This window comes from Ambystoma mexicanum, chromosome 9, assembly GCF_040938575.1.
Source record: "Ambystoma mexicanum isolate Mex_15411 chromosome 9, UKY_AmexF1_1, whole genome shotgun sequence".
Taxonomy (NCBI): domain Eukaryota; kingdom Metazoa; phylum Chordata; class Amphibia; order Caudata; family Ambystomatidae; genus Ambystoma; species Ambystoma mexicanum.
Window position 1 is genome coordinate 548,871,456 of NC_090931.1, and position 27,794 is coordinate 548,899,249.

Here is a 27,794-nt window from a genome sequence, read left to right on the forward strand (position 1 = left end):
CCCGCATTTTACAAGAAAGGGGCATCTGGCTGTCCAATCAGGACAGCCAACCCCCCCCACTGGGATTTGACCCAGTTGAAGGAAGGCCTAAGACAAAGGAGGGGGAAGTTTTGGACTCCTCCCCCACTTCCTGTGCTTACAGACTGACTGGAGCCTGGACGGGGTGTCCAGGGGACACCCGCAAAGACAAAATGCAAAGGAATTTCCCGCCCTGGATGTCAGGCGAAGGAACAAGAAACGACAAGAAACACTAAAATAGCAGAAAAAGAAGACAGGGGCCATTTTGGTAAAATGAGCACCTTTAGGTGCCTTTACTGCAGCTGTGATTACAGCCCGCGGTAAAGGTGCGCCAAATTAGTAAAAGGTATCCCTGCCACCAGCCATTAAAGGTAAGCTTGTTACTGTAACAGAATTGTTAGTTTAAAATGTGAAAGGGGATACATTGCATCTCCCCAGCACTCCACATAAGGTGGGGTGTGCTGGTTTCACAGAATAAAATGTAAATGGGATCCAAAGATCCTTTCTACCCTTGGGAACTGTAGTTCACACAAGGTTAGCACAAGAAAGTTAAATGGGGAGCCCCTAGGGCAACCCAGCAACAACAGACACTTATTACCAATAAGTTGTTAGAAATGATAACTTTAAAAAGACACTACGGAGTCTTAAAAATGACACCCATAAAAAGAGTTAAAGTCAGGCGAGTGTGGAAAACGGTTCCCACTCACTGAGGTATTAATGAAAAATATCCCACTAGAAAAGCAAATGGTTCTGGAGTTGAACCAGGAAAGGAAGATTTACCAGCTCTGTGGAAATCTTACCTAACAGCGTCCGACTGCTGAAAAGGAGGATTGAAGGGTGGGGTAGGGGCAAGTGGAAGCCCGTCCGAGCGATGGGCAAAGCCCACCGGTCATCAGTGACGGTTTGCCATGCCTCCAGATGAGACGAGATTTGTCCTCCCACCGGAGTCTCGTGCGAGCATTTTGCAGACTTTTCGGCAGTTTGTCTTCAGCCTCCACTTCAGGGCTGGCAGTCAGAGGAAAAACCGGCCTTGTTGCTGTCTCCGACGGGAGTTACCTCTTAGTGGGTCAGTCCTACGAGACTAGCGGTCTTGGAACCCTCTGAAGCCGGAGGAGGACCGAGGCTGGGAGCCAGATCTCCGAGCGTTGACTGGGGCTTTCACTAGCACAGACAGACTTGGCAATTTGCGTGCTGGCCTTAGTCTTGGTGAGCTCGTCATCCGTCGAAGAATGAAATGGCTCTTTGCCATCAAAAGGCAGACCCAGAACTTTATCTTGGACCTCCTTCAAAAACTTTGTTGCATGAAGCCAAGCTTGCCGAGAAGTGCCCACCCCCAGCATCAGGCCTCGAGCCGAAGTGTCGACATGGTGCGCAGCAGCCTCCAGTATATCCTGCGCCAACATTGTTGGCGTCTGGCAGACCGCCCTTGAAGTCTTCCAATTTTTCTGCCGGAATGAAATCTTGGCAGTCAGCCAAATCTCTCCACAGTTTCATATTTGCCACTGCTAAAATGAGCCTAGTGTTACCTGACGCAACTGCAGCGCCTAGTTGACAAAAATCTTCTTGCCCAAGGAATCTAGCAATTTGTCCAACTTGGACAGAACCTGGGCCGCAGCTGCAGAAGTCGCAGAGGCCGGCTTAGATTGCAGAGTAGCGGCCTCTACCACCGTCTAGGACGGGAGCGGACATCGTGCCAAGGCTACTTCCTCGGAGGTGTGAAGCCTGTAACGGGCATCAATCCTATGTGTAGCCCGGTATGGGGCTGATCACAGATCTTACGGGCCTCGGCCAGGACGTCCCTCTGGAGGAACAGGCTGTTGCGCTCCTATGGAGACAAGGTTAGTGCCCCCCGATAGCATCCCTTCCTGCGGAGCGGGTGCCTCAGGCACTGGTATGTTCGGGAGTGGCATGTCCAGTAGCCGGTTGTGAAATGCTCTGAACGGGGCTGGTCTTCGCTATCCTTATCTGCCAAGGTGGCGTCTAAAGCATCCGGGTCCCCCGACTACGACGCGTCAGATTGACATTGCGCTCTGCTGAGGACTTGTCCACCAGTGACAATGGAGGCAGAGGAGGTGCTGCCGCCGGAGCAACAGGCGCCGTGACAGGAACTGTTGGGGCAGGCAAAGGAGTCTGATGGCAGATTTCTTGAAAGAGGCCCTTGAAGTACTCTCTCATGGGATCAGAGTGCATTAGACTATGAAATTTCCCAAAAAAAGGCATCCTCTGCCGAGACCTTAGTCGCTGGAGTGGGCAGAGGCCTCATGAGGATCATAACCCGACGAACGCAGTGAAGAGGGCTGCCAAGAGGGCCTGCCAGCAACCAGGTCTGCATAGACCAATGGGGCAGCTGTAGGAGGAAGCGAGACCGAATGTGGTAGTGGCATCCGAGCATGCCAGTCATAGGCAGGGCGGAACGGATTCACAATGTCACGTGGAAAAGGTTGTCCACCAAAAAGAAGTTTCCCAGCACCCGCCAACGACAGCGTGGTTGTGAGGGAAGAAACCAAAATAGCCACCGTAGACCCCACCGGACGGCCTGCCATTTTATGAACATCTAAGGAGAACTGCGTCACATACAATGAGGCGGCTGACTCCACAGACTGGTCAGGGGACTTGACTGAAATGTTTGTCTCGACACAAGGAACCTCGGCAGAGCCGGTACCATGGGGCCTTGGATGTTTACTGGACATCCCCGTCCCTTAAATTAGCCTCCAAAAGGAGGCACCTCAGCAAAGCCGGTAACAGGACGACCTCTCCATGTGCCCCCTCAACAGAACGGTAACAGCAAGCGTGTGAAAGATGAGGCATCCACCTCACAGACAACAGGTCTCTCAGTTCTGTTGGTACACACCTTAGCCTCGTGAAGAGGAACCTCGGAACAGAGTCCGGTCTTAATAGCTCCCCGGAGAGGGGCTCGAACCATAGTTCGATACAGAAAAGCTTAACAGGGCACACCCCCGTGGCTGTGCAAGAAGCTCCTAACAAGGAGACCTAGGAGCGAACCAAACGCCTCAGCACGACTAGGCTGGCTCTTAGCACCTGATCGGTGAACCTCGGATCGTGAACTGGTACAGGAAGGCCCCTCGTGGAGATCCTCAGAGAGAACCCAAGTACGCCTATTGGGCCTAAAGGCACCTCAGGGATAACCCCGGTAGCAATGCTTTTGAAGCCCCTCCCGGACCTGGAGGACCCCGGGAAGGAGTCCCCCGTCCGGGGTACCCTGAAAAGTAAAGAGCTTACCGGGCGTCTATTCTTTCAGTCAATGAATAGTTGGAAATGCGATGGAGTAGCCTTCTGGAAGATTTCCTCCCACCTATGAAGACGACGCTGAAGTGCCCGGACCGAAAGCGAGTAGGCTACTACTCTAGGCCACCTAGGAATTCCCTGATGGTGTCAGGAGGCAGCCAAAGCATTTGGGCCAACCCTAGGGAAAGAATGGACCAGACAGTAGACATACTCACACGTGAGTTGGGTATGCAATTAGACCAGTTGGAATATGAAGACTGGGCCAGGGAGGCGAGAGCCTCCTCAAGTGAGATAAGGAGGTAGGCTATTTTTGATACCATTAGTATGCATATTGCAGTTGCATCATTAGATAATCAAGTTAAAGATCCAAGACAAAGCCAGCCCACTCCTTTGTAGGACAGGATCGACACTGTTAAAGCACCTGTCGCTTCCCAGCCCCCTCACATACTGTGGTAGGGGCCTACTAGGGCAATGCGAGAGACAGCTTCCACAGAGGGGGGCTGGGAGGGGGAGCCCCGTATCCAGCCTGGTGCCATGTACACACACTGGTGACTCTTCCTCCAACGCAATTCCCATCAGCTTCTGTCCTGGCCAAGTCTTTCTCTTCCATGTGATTCTCAAAAGACGGCAGCAACCACAATGCGATGGACCCCGGCCCCCAAGCCCCAAGACACCTGGGATGGGTAATAGTTCCTGGGAAGCATCATAATTCTGAGAAAAACTACCACAGTGCCCATGGGCCCAATGGACCACACGGCTTGAAACAGGAGGAACAATCTAGTAACTCAAATAGAAACAATCTATGCTTCCCATTCAGGAATGAATGGGAGACCCAACAACTATCCGACAAACCACAGCATGGCTACGGGGGAAGAATGGGGCAGCTGTGGTAGAGCAGGGAATAGCAAGAGTGTCCATCAATTATGAGAGGGCCCTCGGAACACTCCATAAACCTTGCTAGACCACCGACTTAGTGAGTATAGGTACAGGGCTTGGGGGGACTGCGGTGCAACAGAACAAACGACAGACACATGGAAAAAAAATGGGAGATGGAAAACAGGGCTGGGCTAAGTGCCATTATAAAGATTTTCAGGGAAGTCCCACCCCATAAAATGGCTCAGACAGATTGGTTACCTGACCCAGCTGCTCCCCTGACTCAATGGGGGTAGAGGGAAGCACCATAAACAGTCTGTTGACAGTGGCAGGTGAAGTCAGCTGAGTTGGAAAGAGACACAGAGAAGCCAAAAGAGGCCTGAGGAGAATTCTAGAGTATTTGGAATGACTGAAGGTAAGGGTTTGGGACAAGGTGTGCGTGTGTGATTGAAGGGATAGCAGAAGGGGGATTTGAGAGTAGGAGTGCATGTATGAGGGGGAAAGTGAGGTAGGAGGGTGGGGGGGGGGGGAGTAGAATTGGAGGCAATGTAGGGAGGATTGAAATGGCTGTAGACCAGAGAAGGAAGAGAGTGCGAGGGAGAAGACAAGGAAACAGTCTAGAAAGACAGACAGAGGGTACTGGTGAGTGGGGAAAAGTTTAAGAGACTCATCTAGAGGAAAAGGAGACAAGGACAATCGGACTACCCCTCTAGGCCACCTAGGAATTCCCTGATGGTGCCAAAGCATTTGGGCCAACCCTAGGGAAAGGATGGAACAGACAGTAGACATACTCACACGTGAGCTGGGTATGCAATTAGACCAGTTGGAATATGAAGACTGGGCCAGGGAGCCGAGAGCCTCCTCAAAAAGAGGAGGGTAGGTGCACAGGGACCCACACGTTCAAGACAAATTATCTGCATTTGAAAAACCTAGTTATGTAATAAAAAACTGAAAAAGTATTTGATTTGTCTTGCGACTCCTTGAGCACTGTCACACTTCATACAGCTTTAAATTGTCACAGCTGATCCATTACTGTGTATGATCCCATGTCAGTTTCCAGGTAATATAGCCCAGAGTGTAGCAAAGAATGCTTTTTAAAAAATGTGTATTGGTTATTTATAAGGCACTTATACAACAGGGCGTTTCAACAGGCCACAAGACAAACGGGAAGGGAACAGTGGGAAAAACAAAAATGGTCCGACCAGTCCTTGGGACATTAAGATGTGCAAGTGCAGAACAAGAAGTGCTATGGAGAAAGAGGGGTGAGAGAAGTGCCGTCTGCAATAAGTGCTAAGGTGGGAGGGAAATGGGTGAGGAAACAGGGAGGCCAGAGGGCAATTGCCAGGAAGTGAAGGTACTTTGGGGGTCGGGGGGCTGGATCCATGTGGTACTCTGAGGGAACCAGCTACCCAGTCAAATAGGTAGAATGGGGTAATTAGCAGGGATGGGGGGGACTGAAGGAAGAGGAGAAAAGGAAGGTCTTGAGGAGCTTTCGGAACTTGAGGTGGTCCGGCTCAAGCCTGAGGGGCAGAGCGAGAATTCAAGGGAGGTTCCTGCAGAGGAGAGAGATCTACCACCCACTCTTTGATTAGAGAAGTGTCTGGGTTGCAGAGAGTTGGAGCTAGCAGAGTGAAGGGCTCTAGAATGGAGATATTTAGAGAGTTGGAGGTTGCGAGGTCCCAGGCCCCAGAAAGCCATATGGATGATGCATGGGGTCTTGAATTTGATTCTAGCAGCCACTGGTAGCCAGTGAAAAGAAATTAGGGAAATCTAATTAGAATATGTTCAAATACAAGATTAGCAATTTTGGGATCATTACTATTTAAGGCCAGTAATCCAGACCGTGGGAGATGGGCAGTACTAGTCATCCATTTACACAGTACTCTAGAGAAGGTACGTGCAAATGTAGGTGGTCATCTGCGTACTGCTATGATGCAGTCTGAGGTATCAGACAGTCTGGGATTTGTAGCACTTCTGTAATAGGACAAGGATTCTCCAAGAGGAAGTCGACTTTGTAACAGAATTCCAAATATGGATACCTCTTCCAGGTGGGTATTGGTCATCGGATCTTAGACCCATAAAACGGGTCATCTGAATAAAGAGAAGCAATGATAGAAGGCAAGTCCCATATTTCCATGCTACTTACCTCTATGCAATCAAACCACCACCACAAATTAGAGTGCTTCACTCGTACCTATGGTCAATGTAAAATCTTATGGCAAGATGCTATTTATGGAAATTTAACCTGTGGGTATGATGCATAAGAGCCATACCACAGACGGAAAACCACCACCAAAGCCAAATTTACAAAACCAACATTCAAAATAAAATGGGTTTTTCGGCATTGACTAAGACTAAAGCTTCTAAAAGATCAGATTTATTTGATGTAGAACAGGGGTATCAAACCCAGACTGTGGGCCAATTTAGATTCAAATATACCACTTTAGGACCGCATGGTGGGGCCTATGAAAAGTTACAGAATAGTAGTGGTAGTAGGAGGATTCTGAAAGCCGTTTAAATGGCTCCCCCATTGCCACCAACCCAAAATAGTTCAAGAAACTAAGCACGCAAGACTGAAGAAACTTCTCAAGATTGATGGCTGGGTGTAATTTACAGTACACATTTCCTGAGAAATTGTGTAAAAACCTAGAGGATTTAAAAGCCATTCGGTAGGGCAACGCATTAAATACTTCAGATGCCAGATCGCCAAAAGTACAGGGCAGCATTTCACTGTAGTAAATCAGGGAAGTGCCCAACAAATCTAATAGTTGTCATGAGCACTGGGATAATGGGAGTATGAGTCAAAAACATCTGTGGAGCTACAGGTTCCAGGTCACTGCCCTAAACAATCAGTTCCAAAAGAGTGAAGCCCACCAGCGTCACACGTGGTCCACAAACGGTCAGATCTGGACCTGAATAAGCAGAGGAAACCCTCCAGCATACCGCACCACTGGAATCATGTGCCTGAAAGAAGAAATCCAGCAGCTACAGTGTGAACCGGCAGAGCAGCAACTACACGTCAGCGACCAGGCAATATAAGGCTCATCAGCACCAGTAGCAATACAGTGCAGCTGGTGGTTCATTATTTAGGCCACCAGGGACCAACAATGGGGCCATAACCCTCTCTCCCCGCCCCCCAGTCCTCCCTCACTCAGAATGTACTTACCGGGGGAGCGGCTTGGGTGGGGCACAGAATCAAGCCCTTCAACATGAACACCTCACGCACCATAATTATTACATAACGAGTCTATTACATAATGAGTCTGCGTCGTTAAAAGAGGCGGGACGTAGCCTTCTATTTAACAGCTCTGCTGATTGGGTCACAACCATAGCAGGAAAATCAGAGCTAGATTGCGCAGGGGAAGTAAACCACTGTCAAGAGGGGGAAAACAAAAAAGGCAGGAAGCAGGCAGTTGTGAGTTGTTCAGGTGAAGTCAGAAGAGGTGCCATATCAAGAGACCAGCAAGAGGAGGGAGCAGCCAAGCGTGGCAGCAATAGCTGGAGGAGAGGTATTGGTTAGTGAGTGCAAGAAGTACTGCGGTGCGATGGCTTGGTTGGAGGAGATAGTGTAAGGAGTGATTGTGAATTGTATGCGACTGTGATAAGAGGAATTGGGTGGAGTTGTAGCTGTGCAGAGAAGGGATTAGAAAACCAAGGGAGGAGGCGAGGCCTAGAAGGAATGAGAAACTTTGGAGGGGAAGAGAGTAGAGGCAAGTGGAGTTGAAGACTAGTGAGAGGTAAGAAGAGGGAGAGGAGAACGTGATGATGGTAGACAGATTATCGACTCAAGCAGGGCGTCTGTAAGGCACAACTACAATCCCTGTAGAACACAAACCAGTGGATAGAGTAGAGACAGTCCTAGTCCAGCGAGAAAAGGCATCCTACCTTTAGGTTCTCACATTCATTTCAAGGTAGAACTTAGACAGTAGGAGTGTATATTCAATATATGCTAACCTGGGATCAGGGACACATGGGTTAGGGAGGAGGTGCTATTCAGGATGAGCGAAAGGAAAGCAGGCCGTAGGGAATACAAATACTTTAACCATCTGAGGTTTGGAGTAATTCTTGTGCCATCTGTGACACAGCCCAATTATAATCTTAGAGGTTTGGGAGGGAACCCTGCCCGTGCCAGCTCCTCCTCAATTTATGAAGGCTGTGCATAAGCCTCTTGCCATTCCAGATTACGTTTGATAGCATAGCCCCTGAACTATTCTCCCAGTTAAAAAGGAACAAAAACATGGTAGAATAACCATTTTAAATCACTTTAGAGCCACTGGGAAGCTCATTCAGTGATCAAGCAAACAAATGGCATAATAGAAACCCCATTTAAAATTGAAGTGTGAACAGAAAAGCATTAGCGGAAAATGTAATGCGAAAATAAACAATACGCTCTACAACGGCACCCTTGTATTCAGGACAGTTTACAACTGAGCTGATCATTTCTTTGTTCAGTCAGTAAGGTGAAAACTCAACAAAATATCCCACAAATCTATGGGACTTCGAACATAACCAAGTATTTTAAATAGTACACCACAACATCGTTGGTATAAAAAGGGACAGGCCAGCCTCTTCACTCCCAGTGTTGCTAAACGGAGTCTTTAATAACATGCCACCAGCTTTGGTGTTGTCCTGTGATCAGTGAGGATTTGTGGGGACTCTTCTAATTGTGTTTAAAGGTTGCAATGAGTAGAAAAAATTGGATTATAAGCGAACTGCTTACAAAAATACAATAATCATGTTTTGGGAAAATGATCACTGGTTTTCATGCAACAGAAAAATAAGCAAATCCATGCAACAGTGATTTAGAAAGCGTTCCATGTACTTTGGGTCTACAGAATGTTGTCTCCTACCCTTCCCCACTGTTACTTATATCAATACACTGGTGCTTTTCCTTTCCTGTATTTCTCTGCAGAGTTCAAAGCAGTCACGAGATGGGTTGACCCACATCTGCAGATTTGATGTCAAGCTTTGTGTGTAATCTTACAGGCATGAAAATACTTGCTCCCTTTCTGACCATGTCTGAAATAAGCGAAAAGAATGCGCAGATTTTATGAAGCTTGTAAGGAACTTGGGTTACATGCCACCAAGGGAAGTCCCATTCTGGAGACTGGAGTGACTGCAGTAACCAGGGCATACTTTTAAGTAGGTACTCTTTCCAACTAAGGCTGGAGTGTCAAGTGTCCTTGGAGCAGAACAAACGGAAGCTGATGAGCCACCAATTTAGTCACAAGTTACAGAAGGGTTGAAGAACTTGGACACTCGATGTAGATCATCCATCCCCCCCATGTAAGAGCATTCCCACATCAACAACTTTTAAACATTTACAATAACTGGTTTTAACCTTTGTTCGCAGTTTATTTTTACTTCCAGTAACGTTTATTGGTACAGAAAAAAGTATCCATGAACAAAGAAAATAACTGTTCCCTCATTTATCCTAAATATAATCTGTTTTTAAAGTTACATACCTTTCAGTGCAATTACTTTGCTGGCCGGGTTCATGATTGCACTATCTGCCGATATAGGTCTTCGGATGGGGTTACTGGGATCATTCATGTCAATGATTACCACTTGGGCCTGTTCTCCCACTTTCTCTCGAATGCAGATAAATTTATCAGACTCCATGGTCAGGGTGCTGAAGCCAATATTCGATGGGTTGATGCCAAGGTTTTGGAGCTAGAAAAACGAACATAAATTGAAGGTTTTGAATGGGACTTCAAATATTAAAGTATAACAAAACCTTTAATTGAACCAAACAATTTTAAGCTATATGGGTAGCTCATTTGATCCCTTAAGGAATTATTGATGCTTCGGACACACAATTAATCCTTTCAAAGAAATGGGCTTTTGATTCTTTCGATTGAAGCCACATGCTAAGGTTTCCTCTATCAATAGCTTTCACACACAGTATGCCAAGTCTACTATATTAGAAAAGTGTTTAAACATACTGCATCACCATGGATACAAAGTATGTTCGGTTACATAACGAATACTAAAGTATTTTATACATGTGGTGAATCAAGGTTTTTCCTAGACTCTCACAAACAGCATATTCCTGAATCCCTGTGGCGGCAAAGGAAAAGGAGCGGCTCTTCAAGCCAGCAACAAGCAGTGAGATGCACTGCCAGCATGGAAAGAGGAAAACCACTCCTCCGCTGCAAGGAAAAGGCTTCAGCTTCGATCACAAATGACTGAATAGCAGCACAGCTGAAATAGCAGTGGTTGAAATGGTAGCTCCTGTGTAGAAGACCCGGGTTCAAGTTCCCATTAAGAACCATGTGTACATTGGATCCAAATTAATGAAACATCAACACCACAAAGGCATGTGAAAATGAAATAAAACCTTTCATAAAACAAGAGGAACACAGAGCCACACCTAGAATCCACCCAGGAGGAGCAAACAGGATAAACTGGAGCACAGCTCTCGTATAGTAGAGCTCATTGGAAAGCTTACTTGACTCAACTGTTATTCCAACTGTTCAATAGGGCATGGGAGGGAGGCTATGATGCAAGCATTACTTCCACCAATGGTGAAGCCAGACAGTTCAGCCATTTAGTCGTCGGCTAGGGGCAGAAAGGACTGACAAGGAGAGCCAGTTCAGTTGCAGGTTGTCTAGCTAGGGACTGGTTCTCTGTCTCACTGGTTTAGGGAAAGCCTGAAGCAGGGGAAGGAAGGCTGCCCCGTTGTCGGTTAGCTACCCTGCTATGCTGAATAGGGAACCTGAGAGAGCCCAGCTGAAACCACAGGCAGAGAAGAGGCCTGCTCGAGGAGCTGGAACAAACACAGCCCCTGCTAGACTGTGAAAGGGGCTAGGCAACCTAAAGTTCCCTAGTGAAGAGGGGACTGCGGACAACCCAATTACTCCGGGCAAGAGGCTAGAAGGGGTGAGCCCAGAGCGAAGGAGTCCCGTAAGAGACATATCCCCTTTGAGTTAAGGTACCCCATGATAGGGGGCGAGAGTGAAGATACCCCAAAAGAAGGGAACAAGAGTCAAGAGACCCCAGATAAAAGAGGAACAAGTGGTGGCAAAGTGTAAAGCCCTGGAGGGGAAAACAAAACACTTCAGAGTGGGGGTAAACAAGTAAAATGGCACCCAGCTGTGTCAGGAGAAAGTCAGGAGAAAGTATGAAATGCCTCAAGATTTAATTTGCAACTATATTTGAAACATTTATGCATTACAGGGGCACCTAAAGATGTTTATATCCAGGGGTTAAAACCTGGAACCGAAGGAACTGTCAAGCATCTTTTTAGTTGTTAAACCCTTTAGATTTATGCAGATTAGTTTTTCTATAAAAGTGGTAGGTTACCATAGGATTTGGTCAAGGGACTATGTTTTGGATTCATCCTGACAAGAATACTCTTTCCTTAGAATAGGGATCTAATCACTTGGAGTTCTTTGCCATTACTTTAGTTTGTTATTTTCTTTGAAGCTAGCCGAGAGGTAAGACCAATTGTAAAACAATATAATAAAAATCGATAAATAGGATGTCCCAGCATCTGAGTCCTACATCATGTCCGCCACAATGTTAACCGAAATTTCCCAACAATACAAATTTGATTTACTTAATAAAATTTGTTTGCAACATCTTATTGGTGTAGTGCTAAAGTTGAATGATTGGACTAGTTTTGTTAAGCCCAAATCCCTTTTTTCTAGCTACGTTTATGCGTTATGGAAGGGTTGCAAAAAGCAGTCTTAACTTGATTTTTCCTGTTTTGTGAGGAGAGAATAACACTGCACCACCAATCTAGCTCCCGCATATGTTGCTACAGAGACTCATTTAAACAGTAACTGCTCCGAGCACCTTTCCAAAAGAAATTGCATACAGTATATGTGTCAGAATGCAAAAATTCAACTACCAAATTCACAATGGTCTATCAAAGAGACCAAACATGTGATATATAGATATTGAATCCATTTTTATTTAAATATATAGGTTTGGGATCCCCAAACCCATGCAGAGAGACCAGTTTGCAACTGTGCAAGAGACCAGATTTAATCTATTTCACTCATGCTCACACATACCTCTCCCTCCCTACTCACTGTTTCACCTCCACCATACTCCACCCACCATTCTGCTGTCCCTCCAATGTTGCACTCCTAGCCTTCACCCGATGAGGATACAACTACTCTCCCTCCTCCGCTCTGCTCCTCCTTCCTCCGCTCTGCTCCTCCTTCCTCCACTCTGCTCCTCCAACCACTGCTCCTATTCAAGCACCTGCCTTTTGCTCTGTTGTCATACACATCCCACACTAAACTGGCCTTTTAATGCACTCGCCACACAAGCAGACATACTCGCGCTGCAGTATCTTTGCAAATGGCACCAATACCTCACTTCCTCCACAATCCGCTGCTTTCTTCTGCTGGTCTGTTGGTCTACGCCTGCCACCTCGGATCTGACCTGAAAGCCACCCCCTTCCCCCTTTTCCTGTTCCGAGCTTAAATGTCCCTCCCTCTGTACCGTTTTGCCTGCTTCCCCCTAGCCACTCATGATGGTTCTTCCTCCCTTAGGTGGTGTATGGTGCAAGGAGTAGTCTTTGCAAGGGGATTAAATGCTGCCCACTATCTCAGTGAACTGCTGCAGATCCAGAATGGTGGCCTGGATATTGTCAAAGCAAAATTTGTGTTGGGGAGACCGGATTATTCTCCTCTGAAGGTTGTGGGGAGTCCATTTGCCGGGAGCCCCTCCGGAAAGTCTTTGGTGACCCAGGCTTTTTGCGCGGTCGGTGGCTTGACTTGGAGTCCTTTGCCATAGTGCGTTTGATCATTCTGTTATATGGTATCTTTGTTGGCATTCTTACTTTTTAATTAGCGACATTGGGCACTCGGTGCGCGATCTTTGGATGTCTTTCTGTTCAGGTCGAGAGTTGTTACCTTATACGTTACTGGTTGGGTTTCTCTCAGGCACGAGGAGAGATGTTCTCGATTCTTGAGAGCTGGTTCTAGGACAAACAAAGAACCTGACAAGTATTTTTGCAAGGTGGAAAGCTGTATGGCACAGATCAGGGTTAGAGGCTGCCAGAGTACAGAGGCTATTAATGAGGTGTTACGGCTAACTGCTTCCAAAGTCACCTGTCACTGTGCTCTCAGTTCAGAGTGCGAGTGGGAATTTTCAGCTAAGGCGCACCATTTACACCATCTTGCGACACTCCATTTAGAAATTAGGAAACATTAGGTTTGACTCATTTAAATGGTCGCCTCACCAGGGACATCTGCTCAGTTCGATAAACTCCTGGATTCATGAAGGGAGTTTGATTGGAATTACAGGCACAAATTACCGAATACTCTATGGCTGTAATATTCTTTAAACTCTTGAAAAAATCACATTGAGTTCTGATGCCAAATATCCCTACAGACAGTTTGATAGAAAAATGTAACCTGCAAACCAATGAAACCTCTTTTGCAGTCTCAAGAGTAAACCGCTCAAGGACCACTTTTCCTACATTGCAGTAGAATGAAGAAATTTAGGGGCTGCAATCTGCTGTAAAACCAGAGAGTTTTAATCACTGCTTACAGACCGTAATAAATTCAGAGGTTGTCGAATAGTGCAATCACAGGCATGCATGTAGTTCTCGCTTTGCGCATTGTTCTCTTGTTTAAGACAAGACATCTATGTCACCATGCAGGAAGGTCTTCCGAGATTGTCCTAAAACAGTTTAAAGGTGCGCATAGATTTTGATTTGGCATTTATAAAACGTGAACATTCACCCCAGATGGCACCACATTGCTGATCTGTAAAGAAAGACAGTGCCAGACCTGAGCAAGAAGCAATAAGGTAGAAATTACTTTAGGGACAACCTAATCTTCTGCAGTTTTCTGAATAGCATATGGCGGTAAATCAGACATCGGAGACGAGCAAGGACATATTTGGTTGAGATAGTTTATTAAAGAAAACCTCCTCCAACCCCCCATCTCTATGATGGGATCCTTTTGCTAGATAACACATGGGTGCTCGTCAGGATCACTCACAAACTCTGTCCTCCGTGCAGATCTATGGTAACCTGCGATCTGCCCTACTACAATGAAAAGACAGGAATACAATCTGAACATCAGACAAGTATTGAGTCACTCCCCTTTGGGGTGGCTGGTTTTCTGACCCACCACCAAAAAGTTAAGTGTCTAAGCTGTTCTTTTGGTTCAGATAATGCCTCATCAGGTAGTCCGAACAGACTCTGGTTTATTCTGTCTCCCGGGATGGCTCCTCTTTACCTAGCTAGGTCAGTATTGACAACAAAAACAAAGTTCACTCATTCCTCCAGGGTTGTTCAGTCTTAGCTTTGTGTAGCCTCCAAGTCCGTTTCGCTCACCTTGAATTCTACCTTCTTTCACCCCCTTGTGGGGTAGTCTGTTTCTCAGCCCTGTGTGGGCTATGGGCTTGCTCTGCGCTCCTGTTTTGTTTTTCTCTCCCTGCTGGGGTATTCGCATTTTCAACCCAGTGTGGGTTACAGGCCTGCTAAATCCTGTGTGTACGGTTACTTCTATTGCCCCCTTGCAGTGTATTCATATTCTCAGCCCAGAGTGGGCTCTGTTGTGGCCTAACCCACCATCCAGCTGCTCCTTGAATGCTGTTGCATGCCTGCTCTACAGCAACACTGATAGTGGAGGTGGTCTTGGGCCAATGCGTACTGGGTCCTTGACTTGGCTCTGATCTGCGTTGCTTCTCCCTTTGGTGGGACGAGGTGCCAGTTTGCCCAGTTTACTTAGGTTCCACTTCAGTCCTCAGCTGTTCCCATCTTGTAAGGGTTTCCCCCTTTCTTGAAGCAGCAGCTATCAGCGAGCTGCCTTGGGTCTTCACCCATTACTCTAACTGCATGGCTCTCAGCTCCTCCAGTGAGGGAGCGACTCCATCTGCGTATGTCAGTGTTTCTCGCTGTCTGGCTGATGGTCACCTCAGTTGGTGCCCAGCTACAGTAAGTTTCCTCCCGGGAAGGGAAGGAAAGGTTCCATTTGTCATGGTCTTCATCAAGAGAAGGTAAAAATACAAGTCTGAAGCCAAGCCTAAAGGGTCCTTGTACCAGATTGCTATGTTCAATTCCCATATAACCAACTAACATTGAGGAGGTTAAAGTAAAGGGAGGTGGGAAGGAATCCTTACTTGAGCATTCTATGTACCCCAGAGGAGGGGGAGGAGGCAGATCACGCTGGCCCTTACCCCTAGAGAGGGTAAGGAGTAGTGAGCAGGTTCATCTCCCTAGTATAAAGGATGTGGCTCCCCTTGCCGATAATGTACCAAATCCCTGGATTCATCACACCCGACAGAGGTCTGTGAATCCAGTTGACAAGAATTCCAAAGCATGGCTGCCTGTTGTGAACTATCTTATGCCCCATCTTGAACTGTGGCATTTGGGAAAACTGCCAGATTACGATCCCATGAGCGAAGTGCTCTCAAAACGACAAACATTCAAAATTGTTAATTCTAGATCAAAGTGTTGTCAGTGCACTGGTGCAAGAGCCTTCTGTATTCTCTGCAACTTCCAGATTATTTTTGTATGTACATCTGAAGAGATAGAATTACAATATTCTATTCAACATATGAACCAGTTCATAACTGGGATTGTATGGATAGAAGATGGTAATATTTGGAAAAGAAAAAAAAACAATCAGAAATCGTTCCGATTTAGAATATATAATCCAGTTTGGTACCAGCAGGGATAGTTTAGGGTGGAGGGAGTCTGGGGATTGCCAAGATGGATGCCATAATCCCAAGTGGTAAACAGTTCATGTTCAGTCTAGACACTTGGACCTTGCTTGATAATTTCCTTCCGCACCTTTGTATTCCACCCCTCTCCCACCAACCTCCCTACCCCAACCTCCTCACCACCATTGTCTGCCTCTCCACACCGCCACTCTGCGCCTTGCCACACCACTAGCCTACCCCACTCACCATGCCACCACTCCCCCCCCCTTTGCCACTCACCACGCCTGCGCTCCCCTTTGCCACTCCACCACTCGCACACCTATCACATTCCCTATCTTCCTCAGTCACCTTCTCATTCCTTAACTACTCCCCCTTATACCAATGTCACTAACGCAATGCACAGACACTGAAACCAAAGTAGCAAATTTCCCCACCAACCAAATCACCACCTTGCACACTCCTTCAGCAATCTTCTTCCATGCTCTTCGGCTCCCTCCTTCCGCCACTTTGCCCAGTGGTCCTCCTTCCTTGACAACACCCAAACAACCCACAACTTCCAGGTCCCTCCTTCTCCCTCACCAGGTTCCCTGGTCCAACCACTGTCCTTCCTTTTCCCACGTGAGGTGTTAGAGGAAAGGGGTAGTCAGCCCCGCCCTTTCGTATGCAAAACCCACAAGCGCTCATTAATGGGGGCCTCTATATTGAGGCATTGTCCCATTTTGTCTGTGGGTTTGTAATACTAGTTTGGCAGGGGACCGCTCTGCAGCCCCCTAAGCAAGGAATTGTTCTTGTGGGTTGCGATGGGAGCGCTTTTATTTTGAGGAGAGCACTCTGCATAATCGCTAAGGATGGAACAGTTTCTCAGTCGCCTGGTGTATGTTTTTCTTGTATGCGGTTGGGATTGGGATTGCTGGGTTCCGGCAGCTCCGCACTGCATCTACCAGGCAAGCTGCTTGCTCATTGTTCCACTGTTGTGCAGGCTGAATATTGTATTCCTGTTGGACAAGAAAACTGGAGAGCATGGTCTAGCACAGGCATGGTCCTAGAAGTAGTGGTACCAATTTAAAACATGCAGATGCAGGTAGATGAGTGGGGCCCTACCAACTAATCCTGTTGGTGCATGCCTGTTGGTGCCCCCCAACCGCTTTCCACCCAGGATGCGTGTGGAGATCCCCCACTCCGCCCCCCTGTGATGTGTGGATTGCCCCCACCCCATCTCTGGATCCCAACTGGGGTGGGAACTTTGTTGAATATGAACCTTGATGGGTACGATACTGGTGTCATGTATAAGACGTTGGCATTGAGATCTTTAAACCGAGCGGTTTCAGATGTGGAATTGACAGAACTGCAGAAAGTACTGAATGGGGTCCTAAAATTATTTCGATTCACACCTTCAAAACACTCATTCCAGAATAGACTACAGATTAGCTAATTGCAATCTGTTCCACTGTTTACAGTAAGTGGAATATGTGGGGTAAGTGGAGGCTACTGGGGTATTGTGTTAAGCATGTAAAATCACAACAGAAATCCATTAAATCTGGGAAGGGGGAACAGCATGTGGAAATCATTAAAGAGCAGATCTCACTAGTAAACCATAACAAAACACGAGACATTGGGCCACCATGACTATTCTCATACTGGCAAAATATGTGGGGAAGGATATCAGACTGGAAGATTAGCCTGGTTGCAGCAAAGGGAGTCCCAACATAAAACCATTACACATGCAGAAAGAGATGGGTCACTGGCGGTTCTGCAGAAGGAGATTAATGACATTTTATATGAATACTTTACATAGATATATGAAAAGGGTAGTGATGGCTCAAAGTCAGATATTACAGATGTTCCAGACCAAGCTAAACTGTCTAGGCTGGCAGCATCGGCTCAAGTGGTATTTAATTAACCGGTAACAGGGCAAAATACAGACCACAAACGCAGACAACAATATTAAAGGGAGTGAAGAGACTGCCAATGATGGCTTACCAGCTGAATTTCATAAGACTTCTGCAGATAACATGATAATCTGACTGAAGCAGGTCTGTGAATATGCCTTTAAGATGGAAACCCTTCCTCCGTCCATCCGAGAAGCCACTATAGTGGTGCTTCCGAAGCAGGACAAGGAACCTAGATATTGAGACTCCTATCACCTGATATCTCAGTTAAATTTGCACATGAAAAGTTTGGGTAAAGTAGTGGCTGCTAGATTATGCAGGGTCGCTCCCTACTTGTTACATCTGCACCAGTGTCGATTTATACTCAGTAGAAATACAACCATGAACATTCCCAAGCTGCATCATGTTATGAGGTGGAAAAAGAGGGAGATGAAGTGGTTCTGGTTTCATTGGATGCAACCAAATCGCTTGATCCGGTGCAATGGGATTGGCTATTTGCGGTCCTCGATAGATATGGCCTTGGAGGCAAGATGCAGAGATGGATAAAATTGCTCTAGAAAAATCCCAGATTTGTAGAGTGAGCTCATCTAGCTAGCAGTTGGGCAGAGGTAGTGCCAGGGGTGTCTTTTGTCATGGGGTCCGTTTGATCTGGCATTACCCTTCGCCTGCATCTTCAAGGGAATTTGCTAAGGCGGGAATTTAGGTTGAAGGTCACACATGTTATTTCCCTATATGTAGATGTGTTGCTTTATGTGCTGTTGATTTAACCCGTGCACTGCTTCAATTTGCATGGTTTCCAGAAACTCACGTGGCCCTGTAAGAGAAGTACGGAGGGTTGGTTAGGGAGAGAGGGATGGGATAGGGTAGGAGGTTGTGCTCATCTGTTTATGCATGCAGAACCAGGAGAAACTGACATCTGGGCGTGTGAGCTTTTTCATTGTGCTTTATGTGCACTGGGCTTGTGTTCTGAAGGGTGGCATCCAGCGTCTGAATCATTGGTCTGCAGATATTGGGTTTGTATCATAATCAGAGAAGGGTTTATGTATTTTGGCGAGTTGTTGCACTAGCCCTCTGGGTATGTGTAGTCCGTGATTTTGGGGTGTGTGGAAAAGAGGAGGGCTTGGTTAGTTGGCTTCTGGGGTGATGACCTCTGGGTGTTGAGTAGTTTTGTCAGTTTTCCATTCTGTATTATACCAGTAGTATGGTTTGTAGGGGTGTGCATCTACGTTTATCTCAGTGAGTTGAAGCCATACTTTTAGTCATTTTCTGATGTTTGGTGGCCACCCATTGTTCTTATTTCCCTTGGTATCGAGTTATATAGTTTGGCTATCAGATAGCAGACGGCAGTTTCAAATTTCCTTTCCTCGGGGGGTGTGGCCAGGTGCTGTATGGGATGGCGAGTTAAAACAGAGCTCCCACTCAGTTTGTCTTTAATAACATGTTCCTGGGGCAATTAAACTTTAGTTTCTTAATTTCACCTCATACCAGTACCATATATTTGCGGCAGCTACTGAAGCAGCTTTCAGCTCCTTTCTACAACCTTTGCTGAGGCCTAGCGCACCGGAGCTCTCTTAACACAGACGCTGCATTTCCTCTCAGAAGCATCGGGTCCCATCAGACATTTGGCGCTGCCCCATTAATAGTTTTTCAACCACAACACTGCCAAATCTGACTTCTAATGCATTTTTTATTGGCTTCGCCCTGGAAGGTAGTGGAATATATATTTAAGGTGAATTCAGGAAAATGCTGCATCTTCTCTCCACAGGTACCATATCTCTTGCTGAGACAAATTATCAGAGAGTCTCTCATATTAGATGTTATTCTCTCATTGATGTAACTTAATAAAAATGGAGTGCTACATGTGAAGAGAGTTTATATTTTCATATGTTGGCAGCTATTGTTTGGAACTTCCAAGAGGTGTTGAGGTAATAGTAATACCTTTTTGCTGATTTACCTATATCTTCAAACTTGTGTTCTCAAAACTTGACCAAAATAATTATTGAATGGTGTTTTCCGATTACTCCAATTGCCTTTCATTATGGCTTCACTAAAAGCCCAAGCAAAAAAGCTCTGCTAACAAAGATGCTTTGGTACCAGTAGTGGCCACTTTAAAAAAGGCCAAAAAGTGATTCCCCTCCTCCTGCTCAAACATTAGATTCCAATATGGAAACTATTCTACTAGAAATAAGAGCATGCGAGCCCTTTATGGAAAACACCAATATTAAACTCCAACAAATAGATTAACGATGGGCAAACATTGAAAGCAGGATTGAAGAAGTCGAGAAAAGAATTAGCGTGGCTGAAGACATTGCCACACATGTCGACCATATGGAAGAAACAATTCATAAGCTGCAAAAATAAAATGAAGACTTGGAAAACAAGTCGCAGAAACAACCTTCGCGTTTTTGGATTTCCATAGGGAGAAGATGTTGTCCTGTTCCTTAAGAAGACCTTGCCTAACATCCTAAATATGTATTCATACAAGGGCACAAAGAATTGGGCACAGAAAAACAGATCCAGACCAAAAAAAATCAATAAAAAAATGTGCCTTGGACAATCATTTCTACTTCATGAAATTACACAACTTCAGTTGATCTTACAAAAAGCTAAAGGAATCGACAACCTAGTATAGAATGTGCATAGGATTTTCATCTCACAGGAAGCATCTAAAACTACTGCACAAAGAAGAATTATTATCCTGTCTGTTGCCCTGCGCTCAAGCAATACAATGCAAGATATGGCCCGATACGCCTGTGTTGTTTTAAAGTCAGCATTAATAGCAAAACCTCTTTATTCCAAGATCCGATCAAAATTAAAGAACTTCATAAGACTTCAAAAAATAGAAGCAATGGACGGCGGGGTCACTAGGCACACCTGATGTGATGTCTTCTCTTTAGCCTTCATCCTATGTTAGCTCATTAAGAATCTACTCAACATTTTCCCCTCAGGAAACGGATCAAATTAAAGACTATTGCCATTTCGTTCACTTTTGTATGCGCTTACACACCTTTTGCACCCGACATTGCAACCTTTTTGCTTTTGTTATTAACCATAGCTGTTTTTTTCCCATAGCAGATGGGTGAATTCATTTTGAATATAATCCTAACTATCTTTTCACAGCACCCTGTGGTCAGTTGTTGCAATGGTTGCTCTTTATTTTAGTCTAAACAGCATGATCTCTGTTCTGTTATATATTACATACTGGTTTTACGTGAGGTTTCTTGGTTTGAAACAAATATTATTGTGATCTCTTTTTAAACCATGACCTTAAGATGTAGGACCTGGAATGTTAAGGGTCCTAATAATCCAATTAAGAGAGAAAAGCTTTTAGCTCACATTAATAGATTCAAATCAACCATTACATGCTTACAGGAGACCTACTTATCCCTACAAGAGTCCATGAAATTGAAAATGTATTGGGTAGGTGAAGTATTAGCCAGTCAAGCAGACGGAACACAATGGTGTGGCAATTTTAATTAAGAAAGGCACTCAGATTATCCATAAAGATGCAAATACTAGGAGGGGTGTGGCCACGGAATAGGACGTTGTCCCCGAGGTGCTCCTGCAGATCCTTTTGTGATCCTGATGTTTAAACTTGCCTTGAGGCAACTGACAGGGAAACTAGAAACTACAGAAGTATGAATGTTTGCTGCATATAATGGTTGCAACAGTGAAAATCGCAGCACCAGACGTGAACTATGAGCTGCGGTATTGGATCGATTGAACAAGATGGCGGCTGGAAGGGAACAAAGGAATTAACAGAGGGACAGCTCCAACGAAGAACGAATAGCCGTGCCACGGCCAAACTAAGGCAGACCCTTACTGTAGAAATAAAAAGGTTCAGACGGAGAGGAGAGTCAACAACGGCGGTGCATGAGCCCATCTGGCACGGTGGTCACTAAAGTAGCAGAGAGGAGAGCTAGTTAGAGTTCGCAGTGGTGAAGTTTCAACGGAAAGTCAGTGAGATTAATGCAAGCGCACCAGAGAGGAGAACACTGTTAAACGGAAACGCAGTGGAGGAGTTCCAACGAGGGCTTGCAACTTTACAGAGCCACCCGGAGCAGATACAATATTGCAAAATTACGTGTATAGCCCCTAAGTGCACTGATAACAATCGCAAACTCAGCGAGCGGAAGGAATTGACAATATCAAAGCAATCTAGTGTGGCAGCCTTTGTCCAGAGAAAGCATACAGCCCGCGACAGAATCCCTCCGATTACGAAGTGAACATTGTTGCAGAGCCAGTGCGAGTGATACATTAGCTGTCAAGGGAAGGGTGAAGAGTATCCTTCCCAAAAGGGGAAACCGACATGATTATAGAAGTTCTGAATGCTTGCACACAGCAGATGAAAGCCAGAGGCACAGCACAAGCAGGCTGGCAATGAAAACATTATTGAAGCAATGAATACACTGAAGGCCCGCTGAGGAGCATGGCCACCGAAGGGCTGACATAGGGGGTGGGCAAAGAATACAAAGTCGAATAAGGATACGTGATAAAGAGGATTAGGTGGAAATACGGAAGCCCGGCCCTAGTGAAAGTAGGAGCCACACAGGACAATTAAGACTTTGAGGCGCGTATGGACGACAAGCAAGACGGCCCGTAATAGAACAAACTGCATAAGACGAGCAAGAGGGGCAGACAGATAGCACCTGGTGCAGACAAGCAAAGCCATGTCGAAATGGAGCTGAAAGAGGACACGATCTAAGATAACCCAAACGCTGCAACTGGGCCATTTAATTACAGCTACCACAATACAGGCCCAGTAGAGCGGACGCCAGCAGGAGAGGAATAGCACAGGCCAAACAGATACCCCCGCTGAATAAGGATGCAGATACTGGGGCAGATGGGCATTAGCTCAATTATCAATTGACTCGCAGGTTTGATTGTTAATGTTTATGGGCCTACCAATCCAGATCCCAAATTCTGGAGTGATCTGAAATGTATAATACAAACCATTAGGGAGGATTCCAAATTATCTGAAGAAGTTCACACTCTCATATTGGGCCATACAATTTCTACATTATCGCCTAAACCTTCTCCTGACAAGAAAGCTGCCAAAATTGGAGTGAAATATATAGAAAATGGTATAGGGTGTACTTTATGCAATTATCTGACAGTGATGCAAAATAGGAAGCAGATATTATATAGCGTTGACAGGAATTGGAACCTTATATTTGGGACGCTTTATATAGAACTCTGAAGTTTTAGATGTGGAGCCATTTTTCAACAGAATTTCTTGCGGCGAATAAACATTTTACAAGAAGCTAACCTCATAAATATTACGTAGTATTGACTATTAAAGTGCAAGGCTTTATATGAGATGTTATAAACCATGTGAAATAGTATGCTTTGTTAATTTTAATGAACAAATCGAACAGAGATGAGGAATACATGTACCTGAACTGATAGTGAGGAATGAGAGTTTGGGTATCTTGGTAGATATGGATTAGTAAATGATTTTATGAAGATTATGAATTGAAATGTTTAGCTGGTGTTAATGTAATGTGGTCAATGTGATTAATAGAAAGGTTATGAGCTGAAAGGTTTTGTAAAAATAGGTTTGTATGAGTTAAATGATTTCACGGCGACCATGAATTAACATGTTTAGCATGCAGTATTTTTGACATGGTGACTAAGATGAATTGAAAGGTGACGAACTGAAATATTTTCCAAGGACTGTTTAATATTGTGCAAGGTTGTCTGAGAACAACCAGGATCACAAATAAAAGTAGCCAAAAATAAAAAATTAAGTAGGATACTACAAACTGACCCCCCAAATCTAGTATTATGTGGAGATTTTAACCCTACTATTGATCCTTTTTTTTTTTTTTAGATAGAAGATCCCCCTGTTAATTTAAAAGTAATCAGTCACACATGGAATTCATAAGTTGTTTAACAGAAACTGGTGTTATTGACTCATGGAGATTTCCACATCCTACAAATTTTACCTTTACTTCCCTCCCTCCCAATTCATTCTCCCGTATTATATATGTGTTGCTATGTCTTTAGTAACTTCAATCACTGATTCTACTATTGAATGCTGTATTCTCCGATAACTCTCCCGTGAGAACTAAAATTGAATTGGGGTGTATTAGAAATATTACTATCAAATGCAGATTCAATAACTCCTTACTCAAGACGCAAACTTTGAAAAGACCTTCCTTGATTATCATCAACTTTTCTTTTGGATCAATAAAAATTACACTTCCCCTGTCAATAACAGGGATGCATATAACCCTGACATTTCGTTTGTAGCCAAAAGAAAGAAGCAAGCAAAAAAGGATCCATATATCCTTCACGGGCAATTGCAGAATTTAGAGAAACAATACAACTCTACAGCTAATGATACAATTTCGGCAAATTCTTGCTCTTTTTGTTTTGAACTAGATTCTTACTAAAATTCAAATCCAAAATGTACCAATCTACTAATAAAGCAGGAAAAGCTTTAGCTTCATATCTCAAGGCCCCCCCCCCCCGCCCCAAAAAGAGAACTAGGATCTCTGCGGTTAAAAACAAAGCAAAGTAGTAAGCTCCGATACAGATATTCTGAGCGTTTGGACCACATTTTAAGAAAAATGTTATTCCTCAGACCACATTCATCCTAATATTGACTAATGATTCTTTTGACCATTTAAAAAAATAAATCACCAAACAAATAACCAAATAGTCTTAATTCAGTTATTGACATTAAATTACCAGGGCTTTTAAAAACCGTAAGAAAGGTAAAGCTCCTGGGCCTGATGGTTTTTCTTTGGATTTCTTTTCGCATTTTTCTCATGTTCCTTCTCCAAAACTAGAATCATTATATACATTTTTCTCGAACGCTGTTGCCTAGCTGGCGGAAACTGGTGTGGGCAATTTCCGTTGCCACCGTAATGGCGTGGTCCGACGCCGCTTCGCTTTCTTGCAAGATCTCCAGGGCCTCGGCCCTCTTGTCGTCCGGTAGGAAGACCAACATGGGGGCGATCTTGTACCATAACTCCCTGTCGTAGCGGGCCACGATCGCAAGGGTGCTGGCCGCCTTAATCGTTGCCGCCGACGAGATAACTCGTCATCCCATTGCATCCAGCTTCTTTCCTTCGCCGTCCGACGGGGAAGTTGACGTTGAGGCCGATGGCCCCCCAGCTTTTTTCTTGGCCGCTGCTGAAACGACCGAATCAGGAGTCGGTTGTGCCCTAAGGCACAAAAGGGGCTGCGTCGGGCACCAGGTACTACTTCTCGTACCGATCCCTTGTGGCAGGCCTCGTAGACGGGTTCTTGAGAAGGGGGAGGCCCTCGTCCCAGATGTCATCCAGCAGAGGCACGGCGAGGACCGTTTCCCTCTTGGCCTCGTGCCATTGGTAAAGGAAACCTTCCTTCTTCTCTTCGGGGGAGAGTTGAAAAAGCTTGGATGCCCTGGCGATCATTGCATGGAAAGATCCGATCTCGTCGGGCGGGAAGGCCCGGGCTGGGAGCGATGGGAGCTCCGTCCCGTCACCATCGTCGGTACCCGTCGTGGCCGTGTCCGTTCCCGTGTCATCCCCAAGGACTGGGGACGTGGGCAAAGGTTGAGTAGGCCGCGAGGGCTGAAAAGGCGGGGCTGGATGGATTCGTCTTCTCTTGTTCGGGGGGCTTCCCGTCGGGCCTGGCTCTGGCTCCTCCGTCGAGCCTGGTTCCGGTTCCTCCGTCAGTGGTAAGGGCAATCTCGTCCGCATCTCCGAACATAACGATTGTATTGGCAACAAAATGGCCGCCGAATTGTCCTGCTGCTCCGGGTGACTAGGACCCTCGCCGGTGCCGCTCTCGTCGTCACCCTCGTCGGGATCCCTCCCGTGGGAACGGGCCTCTTCGACGCCCTCGTCGAGGCCCTCTAAGACTTCTACCAGCTCCTCCTCGGATGCTGTGTCCGTGTCCACAATGGCCACCGCCCCCCCTCTTTTTCTGCCGTGGTCTTCACAGGGGTCTTCAATGGGTCTGAAAGAGGCTTTCCTCCGCGGAGGCAGGGAGACTCTGGGCCACGAGGTCGCCTCCACAGGCTGCACCAGGGCCGCCGCAACTTCCTCGATAGAGCCCTTGGCCGGGTGAATCAAGGCCTTTGCCACCTTATGCGGGCCTGTGGCCTTCACCTTCGGGGGGGGTGAGAGGGGGGTCACCACCTCGCTCCCCCTCGGCCAGATCCTTCAAGCTCGACCGGGGCCTCTCCAGAAGCTTCGCCGGGTTCTCGGCCTTCCTCTTCCCTGAGCCAGAGCGTTGGCTCTTGGTTGATGGCACTGGGGAGGATGCGCCCTGCCTGGCAGCAGAGGAGCCCGACCGTTCGGCACTCGCAGTGCTTTGCCTTCTGTTGGGCCCCCGTCGCCGGGGTGCCCTCAGAGGACTTAAAACCGCTCGGACTTCTCACCTGACAGGCTTTCCTTCCAGTAGACGTGTTATCTTACTCTTTATTGTATTACTCTTTATTGTATTATACATATTGATATCCCTGTCAGTAGAGTAGGATGTTATTATAGGGACTGTTTATACCTATTTGAACATACTACATATAGATATACATTAAGAAACTGCTAGACTCACTTTCTGTTCTAGCAGGGACAGGTGAAAATGAGATTAATGTTAATAACAACGACCAATGGGACGAATCAGTCCAATTAAGGAAACGCCTTATACGTACTCAACTACATGGAGCTATTATGCTTGAGTACTTGAAGAACCAGGCCCTTCCTTTTGTGAAGTAGTGGTCTCTCATTTGGCGAGAAACCAGCGAATTTGTCATCCTGTGACGCGCTTTGAAGTTTCACCATTTAAAGGTAAATTTGTGGGTGCCCTACAACCTACGAGACCACCAGGAGCCTCTATATGTAGTATGTTCAAATAGGTATAAACAGTCCCTATAATAACATCCTACTCTACTGACAGGGATATCAATATGTATAATACAATAAAGAGTAAGATAACACGTCTTGTTTTACTTACATCCAACCCCCTTTACACAGGAACTCTATAAGGTTTTCCGGCATCACTAGTCCTGACAAAATGGGCCGTCTGCTATGATTGATTAAAAAATGTGTATAACAAATTTTTATTCAAATAATTCGAACTGAATTTAAACATAAAACACTACCCTCACCTAACACAGTGTACTAAACACTAAAAAACAGTTACTAAAACATGAAATACAAAATTCACTTATTTGCATGACACAAAAGATATCACATAACGTAACACAAAAAAATCTCAATGTGTCTCTAAAACAACAACCATCCCAACATGTTTCTGTTCTTCACTGCCCAGTTCGGGCGAACATTCTTCAGGGGAAATTTTTTTTAAAAAAGCATCCACTAATCTCTTCAACACCGTGCTGAAAGGGTAGATTCAAACTTCTATACAGGCAAAGGAAGGAAAGAACCTCCGAGCCTGTAAGAGTAAAAGGAAAAACTAATGAGTTCCAAAAAGAGGGAAAGGAAGTACTACAAAATGTAGAAAAAGAACATGGCATAACTGTGTGGATTTCTCCTTTGCAAACACATTGATTGCTGCTTTGCTTGTTACAGTCTTGATCCCTACATCTGTGAAGGTAATTTATTTTATGATATTTGGAGCCCTATTTTCATGTGTAATTGCATTTTGAAGCCCCTTTCTGGATATAACAGAGCATGTGGTCTCTGTGTATTGGTTCTGTCTCATTTAGGTGTGGCGATACTTTAGCGGACTATGACACTTTTGTGAAGTAGTGGTCTCTCATTTGGCGAGAAACCAGCGAATTTGTCATCCAGTGACGCGCTTTGAAGTTTCACCATTTAAAGGTAAATTTGTGGGTGCCCCGTTGGGACCCGTGTGAGTATGGCATAACCTTTATGCCATGTTCTTTTTCTACATTTTGTAGTACTTCCTTTCCCTCTTTTTGGAACTCATTAGTTTTTCCTTTTACTCTTACAGGCTCGGAGGTTCTTTCCTTCCTTTGCCTGTATAGAAGTTTGAATCTACCCTTTCAGCACGGTGTTGAAGAGATTAGTGGATGCTTTTTTAAAAAAAATTTCCCCTGAAGAATGTTCGCCCGAACTGGGCAGTGAAGAACAGAAACATGTTGGGATGGTTGTTGTTTTAGAGACACATTGAGATTTTTTTGTGTTACGTTATGTGATATCTTTTGTGTCATGC

At 45.5% G+C, this 27,794-nt stretch overlaps 1 protein-coding gene across 2 annotated transcripts in view; it reads right to left on the bottom strand.

The window, feature by feature from the left end:
• Window positions 1-27,794, bottom strand: part of CLTC (clathrin heavy chain) — a 1,506,669-nt gene that overhangs the window by 1,362,398 nt on the left and 116,477 nt on the right. For both annotated transcript variants that reach the window (XM_069615119.1, XM_069615118.1), the window contains exon 2: window positions 9,603-9,810. In XM_069615119.1, coding sequence (XP_069471220.1) covers window positions 9,603-9,810 — 208 coding nt within the window. The remainder of the gene's footprint in view (window positions 1-9,602; window positions 9,811-27,794) is intronic.